Source organism: Anopheles gambiae, chromosome 2 (genome assembly GCF_943734735.2).
Source record: "Anopheles gambiae chromosome 2, idAnoGambNW_F1_1, whole genome shotgun sequence".
Taxonomy (NCBI): domain Eukaryota; kingdom Metazoa; phylum Arthropoda; class Insecta; order Diptera; family Culicidae; genus Anopheles; species Anopheles gambiae.
Genome location: NC_064601.1, coordinates 7,060,001 through 7,067,500, shown reverse-complemented (window position 1 = coordinate 7,067,500; position 7,500 = coordinate 7,060,001). Strand labels below are relative to the sequence as shown.

Genomic DNA, 7,500 nt, shown 5'->3' with positions numbered 1-7,500 from the left:
GGAGCCGCTCGACTGCTCGCACCCGATCGTCGCGAAGAACGACTACGAGGAGCCGTCGCAGCCGCCGAAGCCGGAGGTGCGCGACTGGGACGCCAACTCGGTCACGATCGGCTGGAACCCGCCCAAGTCGGACGGTGGCGCTACGATCACGGAGTACATCGTGCAGAAGAAGGAGAAGGACAGCCCGTACTGGAGCAATGCGGGCCGTGTGCCGGGCATCAAGCGCGACCTGCAGATACCGGACCTGGCGACGGAGACGGAGTACGAGTTCCGCGTGATTGCGGTGAACGCGGCCGGCGAGTCGGAACCGTCCGACGCGACCGATGCGGTGCTGACGCGTTCGCGCTTCATCGCACCGAAGATCGTGACGCCGATGCGCGATATGGTGGTGAAGGCCGGGTTGATCTTCCATCTGGACATCAACTTTACGGGCGAGCCGGTGCCGGAGGTGGTGTGGACGCTCAACGGCAAGCCGGTGCAGACGGACAAGCGCACGACGATGACGGCGCTGGGCCACCACACGATCGTGCACACGGTCAACTGCAACCGGGGCGACTCGGGCACGTACAAGCTGGTGGTGAGCAACTCGAGCGGCACGGACGAGGGCAGCTTCAATCTGACCGTGCTGGACCGGCCGGATCCGCCGCAGGGCCCGACCGTGTACGAGGAGATCACGGAGAAGAGTGTGACGATCTCGTGGAAGCCGCCGCTAGACAATGGCGGCTCGGAGCTGACCGGGTACGTGGTGGAGAAGAAGGATCTCACGCACGGCGGCGGCTGGGTGCCGGCCGTCGCGTACGTCAGCCCGAAGTACACGCACACGGTGGTGCCGCGGCTGAACAAGGGCAACAAGTACGAGTTCCGCGTGATGGCGGAGAACCTGCAGGGCCGCTCGGACGGGCTGATGAGCGCCCATCCGGTGGTGGCGAAGGACCAGTTCGTGGTGCCGGGACCGCCGACCAAGCCGGACATTATCGACAGCGGGTACGAGCAGATTACGCTCAGCTGGAAGCCACCGATCAGCGACGGCGGTTCGCGCATCTCGGGCTACATCATCGAGCGGCGCGACCTGGCGACGGGCCGATGGATCCAGGCCAACAAGTACCCGGTGCCGAACATCGAGTACACGGACACGGGCGTGATCAAGGGCCACCAGTACGAGTACCGCGTGTCGGCCGTCAACCAGGCCGGCCAGGGCAACCCGAGCGACTCGTCCGTCAAGTGCTGGGCGCGACCGATGCAGCAAGCCCCCGCGCTCAACATGGACAGCTTCAGCAAGCGCACGATCAAGGTGCGGGCGGGCGAGCCGATCGTGATTACGATCCCGCTGGTCGGGGCGCCGCTGCCGACGGTGGAGTGGTCGCGCGCCGGCACCAAGATACCGGAAACGTCGCGCGTCTCCATCGACACCAACATGGAGCAGACGGTGTTCCGCGTGGACAACAGCAACCGCAACGATTCCGGCACGTACAAGATCAGGGCCGCCAACCAGTACGGCGAGGACGTGAAGGAGTTCGAGGTGATTGTGGTCGACCGGCCGCAGCCACCGAAGTACGTGTCCGGGCTGGAGACGACGCAGGACAGTGTGACGCTCAACTGGGACGCACCGTCGGACGACGGTGGCTCCGAGATTACCGGCTACAGCATCGAGTACAAGGAGTTCCCGTCGGACAACTGGAAGATGGTGTACGGTACGGTGCCGCGCTGCTCGCACACCGTCAAGCATCTGACGGAGAACCACGAGTACGTGTTCCGCGTGCGAGCGGAGAACATCTACGGTGCGTCGGAACCGACCGAAAGCAAACCGATCTCGCCGAAGAGCCCGGACCCGCCAGAGCCGGTTGACAAGCCGACCGTCGCCGACTACACGCCCAGCTCGTGCACGATCACGTGGAGGCCGCCGCGCGTACAGACGCGCCCGGTCGTGGGCTATTACGTGGAGAAGCGCGAGCGTGGCACGGGCGAGTGGGTGCAGGTCAACAACTACCCGACGACCAACACCACCTACACGATCCCGGATCTGATGGAAGGCTTCCGGTACGAGTTCCGCGTCAAGACGGTCAACGAGGTCGGCGTGAGCAAGCCGAGCGAGCCGACCGATCCGATCACCGCGTCGCACCAGCGCAAGCGCCCGAACCAGCCGGACCCGCCGTCGATCGACAAGATTACGCGCAACAGCGTCAACCTGTCGTGGCGCACGCTGCGCCGCGACGCGAAGGAGAAGATCAGGGGCTACATCGTGCAGTACCGCGTGAAGGACGACGAGAAGTGGGTCGATGCGAACGCACCGACCGAGCTGATTGCGGACCAGACGTACCGGGTGGAGAATCTGGAGGAGGGCAAGGAGTACCAGTTCCGGCTGATTGCGGTGAACGAGATTGGCCAGTCGGAACCGTCCCGACCGAGCATCACGGTCACGTTGGCCGAGCAGCCGAACAAACCGATGATGGATCTGAGCAACGTGCGCGACATTACTGTGCGGGCGGGCGAAGACTTCAACATTCACGTGCCGTACACGGCGTTCCCGAAACCGGTCGCGACCTGGTTCGTGAACGAGGAGCTGCTGGACGACCGGGACAAGCGGTTCCACACGCAGCTGACGGAGGAGGCGGCCAGTATCGTGGTGGTGAAGAGTGTCCGCGCGGACACGAAGCAGTACCGGCTGATGCTGAAGAACCCGTCCGGCTACGACATTGCGACGTGCAACGTGAAGGTGCTGGACCGTCCGAGCAAGCCGGAGAACATTGGTGTGGAGTCGTACGGTGGCGAGCATCTGGTGCTGTGCTGGAACGCCCCGCTGGACGACGGAGGTTCGCCAGTGACGAACTACGTGGTGGAGAAGAAGGACAAGAACTCGAACGCGTGGACGAAGGTGAGCAGCTACTGCACGACGACGTACCTGAAGATTCGCAACCTGCGCCTGAACCAGCTGTACGATTTCCGCGTGTACGCCGAGAACAAGTACGGCCTGTCGGAGCCGGCCCAGGCCGACTCGATCGTCGCGAAGCATCCGTTCGATCCGCCGTCGCAGCCGGGCACGCCGAGCCGCGTCGAGACGACGGAGGACACGATCACGATCACCTGGACGAAGCCGGCCAGCAACGGTGGCTCGCCGGTGACGCACTACATCGTGGAGAAGAAGCTGGCGACCGAGGGCCACTGGTCGAAGGTGCAGCAGGGCACGCTCAAGGACCTGATGTGCAAGGTGTCGGGCCTGTCGGAGAACCACGAGTACGTGTTCCGGGTGGCGGCCGTGAATGCGGCCGGCACCAGCCCGTTCAGCAACCCGTCCGATCCGATCATGGTGAGTGCGGCGTTCACCGCGCCCAAGATCACGTCCGACATTGGCATGCGCGACATACTGGTGATCGCGCGCGATCCGTTCAAGATCATCGTGCCGTACACGGCGACGCCCAAGCCGGACGCCATCTGGATGGTGAACGGCAACGAGGTGTCGCGCAACGACCGCATCGAGCTGTCGATCAACGACACGGAGGCGATCTTCAAGAACGACAACTCGAAGCGCATCGACTCGGGCAGCTACACGATCCATCTGGTGAACTGCGTCGGCAAGGATACGGCCTCGTGCCGCGTGCTGGTGGTGGACAAACCGTCGCCCCCGATCGGCCCGCTGGAGGTGTCGGAGATTACGCCCGAGTCGTGCACGCTGTCGTGGAAGACGCCGCTGGACGACGGTGGCAGCCCGATCACGAACTACATCGTGGAGCGGTACGAACCGCTCGGCTACTGGACGAAGGCGAGCAGCTTCGTGCGCAGCACGCACTACGACAACATGGGCATGGAGGCGAACAAGCCGTACAACTTCCGCGTGCGGGCCGAGAACCAGTACGGCGTGAGCGATCCGCTGATACTGGAGGAGCCGATCGTGGCGCGCTATCCGTTCACCGTGCCGGATCCGCCGAACCCGCCGCGCGTGTCGGACTGGGACGCGAACTACGTCACCGTGACGTGGGAGCGCCCGCTGATGGACGGTGGTTCGCGCATCCAGGGCTACCGGTTCGAGTACCGGGACGTGCTGGAGGGCACCTGGATTACGAACAACTTCCTGATCAAGGACAACAGCTACCAGGTGTACAATCTGCTGCCGGGCCGCGAGTACGAGTTCCGCGTGCGGGCCCAGAACGCTGCCGGTGTGAGCAAACCGTCCGCCTCGTCGAAGAAGTTCAAGATCCACGGCAAGATCACGCCACCGACGGCGCCGGGAGCGCCGGCCGTCGTGAAGGTGGGCAAGAGCTTCGTCGATCTCAGCTGGACGCCGCCGGCGAGCGATGGTGGCTCCAGGATTCTGGGCTACTACGTGGAGCGCCGCGACATTGGCGGCGCCCGGTGGGTGAAGTGCAACGAGAGCAACATCCCAGTGACGGAGATGACGGTGACGAACCTGATCGAGGGCGGAGTGTACGAGTTCCGCGTGTACGCCGTGAACAACTACGGCGTGTCGCCGCCGTCGGCCGAGACGCGCTCGGTGCGCATCGGCGAGCAGCTCAACACGGAAAAGCCGGAATGGGTCAAGCGGCTGAAGTTCAACCTGGTGCCGCTGGGCAAGTCGGTGGAGCTGACGTGCGAGGCCCATGGCAAGCCCGAACCGACCTGCCGCTGGTTGCGCAACGGCAAGGAGATCACGCACGGCGGACAGTACGCGCTGGAGAGCAAGAACGGCGTGTTCTCGCTGCACATTTCCAACGTGACGTACAGGGACGAGGGCGACTACACCTGCGAGGCACTGAACTTTGTCGGTGTGATCCACACGACCGGTGCGCTCAAGATCGGCGTACCGCCGAAGCTGGTCAACATCCCGTCGGACGTGTATCTGGTGAAGGGCGACAATGCGAAGATCAAGCTCGGCTTCCACGGCGACCAGCCGATGGAGGTTAACATCTCGAAGGATCGCGAGAAGCTGGTCGAGACGGAGCACATTAAGTACACGGTGTTCGACGACTACGCCGTCATCTACATCCGCGACGTGCTGGACACGGACAAGGGTGTGTATCTGGTGAACTTCAAGAACGACAGCGGTAGCGTCTCGTGCAACGTGAACGTGCACGTTACCGGCCTGCCTGGACCACCGACCGGTCCTCTGCTGGTCAGCCACGTCACCAAGAACATGTGCACGGTGTCGTGGAAGCCGCCGGCGCACGACGGAGGCCGCAAGGTCACGCACTACATTGTGGAGCGTCGCGACATCAAGTCGCAGCACTGGCTGATCGTGTCGAACTACGTGAAGGAGTCGCAGCTCATGATCAAGGGCCTGATCGAGGGCTCGGAGTACCTGTTCCGCGTGTCGGCTGTCAACGAGAACGGCATCGGCCCAGCGCTGGAGGGTGTTGATCCGATCAAGGCGCGCGGCCCGTACGACCTGCCGTCGGCACCGGGCGTACCGATCATTCACGAGGTGGGCGGCGACTTTGTCAACCTCGAGTGGGAGAAACCGGTGTCGGACGGTGGCGCCCGCATCCAGGGCTACTGGATCGAGAAGCGCGAACAGGACACGGACACGTGGCAGCGCGTCAACACGACGCTGTGCGTGATCTGCACGATCAACTGTGCCAATCTGGTGGAGGGCCGCCACTACGAGTTCCGCGTAGCGGCCCAGAACGAGATCGGCGTGTCGGAGTTCTCGAAGGCGTCGCAGCTGGTGAAGGTGGAGGATCCGGATGTGGTGAAGCCGCCGGAGGTCGTGAAGCCGCTCAACACGCTGACCTGCGTGCAGAACCGTGGCGTCGAGTTCGTGTGCAAGATTACGGGCGTCCCGCGGCCACGCATTACCTGGCACAAGGGTGCGCGCGAGATCTGTTCGGGCTCGCGGTACCACATGTACAGCGACGGCGACACGCACCATCTGGCCATCAACGACGTGTTCGGGGAGGATGCGGACGAGTACACGTGCCGTGCGGCGAACCGGGGCGGCGTGCGCTCGACCAAGGCGTCGCTGATCATCAAGTCGCCGCCGAAGCTGAACGTGCCGCCGCGCTTCCGCGACACCGCGTTCTTCGACAATGGCGAGAACATCGAGATCAAGATTCCGTTCACCGGCTTCCCGAAACCGCGCTGCCACTGGACGCTCAAGGGCGAGCAGATCGAGTCGGGCAGCCACTACCACATCGAGACGCGCGAGCGCCACACGGTGCTGACGATCCGCGACGGCTCGCAGCTGGACTCGGGCACGTACACGATCACGATCGAGAACGAGCTGGGCCAGGATACGGCCGACATCAAGATCCAGATCAGCGACCGGCCGGACAAGCCGCGCAACCTGACGATCGACCAGATCGGGCTGGACCACGTGACGCTGAGCTGGCTGCCGCCGTCCTGGGACGGTGGTGCCAGCATCACCAACTACATCGTGGAGAAGCGCGAGGTGCCGCTGTCCACTTGGATTCGGGCTGGCACTACGCGCTTCAATCAGCTGATCATACCGCACCTGTCGCCGGGCCACCAGTACGAGTTCCGCGTGTTCGCCGAGAACGTGTACGGCCGGTCGGAACCGTCCGACCAGACGGAGCTGATCAGCCTGAAGGATCTCGGCATCAAGCCGGCCAAGCGCGTCAAGTACGAGCTGGACGAGCACGGCAAGCCGAAGCGGCAGGGCAAGAAGGAGGCCATCTCCGACTACGACGACTACGTGTTCGACGTGTACTCCAAGTACCATCCGAAGCCGGTCGAGATCTCGAACAAGTGCGTGTACGACCAGTACGAAATACTGGAGGAGATCGGTACGGGCGCGTTCGGTGTGGTGCACCGGTGCCGCGAGCGCAAGACGGGCAACGTGTTCGCTGCCAAGTTTATCCCGGTGTCGACGAACGCGGAGCGGGAGCTGATTCGTCGCGAGATCGACATCATGAACCAGCTGCACCACCGCAAGCTGATCTATCTGCACGACGCGTTCGAGGATGAGGATGAGATGGTGCTGATCTACGAGTTCCTGTCAGGCGGTGAGCTGTTCGAGCGCATCACCACGGAGGGATACCGGATGTGCGAGCAGGAGATCATCGAGTACATGAAGCAGATCTGCGAAGCGGTCAAGTACATGCACGAGCGCAACATCATCCATCTGGACATCAAGCCGGAGAACGTGATGTGCCAGACGCGCAACACCAACCAGGTGAAGCTGATCGACTTTGGTCTCGCGACCAAGCTCAATCCGAACGAGATGGTCAAGATATCGACCGGTACGGCCGAGTTTGCGGCGCCGGAAATTGTCGAGCGCGAACCGGTTGGCTTCTACACGGACATGTGGGCGGTCGGTGTGCTGGCGTACGTGCTGGTGAGCGGCCTGTCGCCGTTCGCTGGTGAAACCGACATCGACACGCTCAAGAACATCAAGCAGGGCACGTGGGAGTTCGACGAGGTCGCGTTCCGCGACGTGTCGGAAGAGTGCAAGGACTTTATCCGCCGGCTGCTGATCAAGAACACCGAGAAGCGCATGACGGCGCACGAGTGCCTGAGCCACGCGTGGCTGAGCGACACGTACAACAGCTC

The 7,500-nt window shown here is 63.3% G+C and overlaps 1 protein-coding gene across 20 annotated transcripts in view; it reads left to right on the top strand.

The window, feature by feature from the left end:
- Window positions 1-7,500, top strand: part of LOC1281535 (twitchin) — a 36,624-nt gene that overhangs the window by 26,718 nt on the left and 2,406 nt on the right. For all 20 annotated transcript variants that reach the window (XM_061650916.1, XM_061650925.1, XM_061650922.1 and 17 more), the window contains one exon: window positions 1-7,500. This exon is cut by the window's left edge and continues 3,499 nt beyond it; it is cut by the window's right edge and continues 980 nt beyond it. In XM_061650916.1, the coding sequence (XP_061506900.1) occupies window positions 1-7,500 (7,500 nt within the window).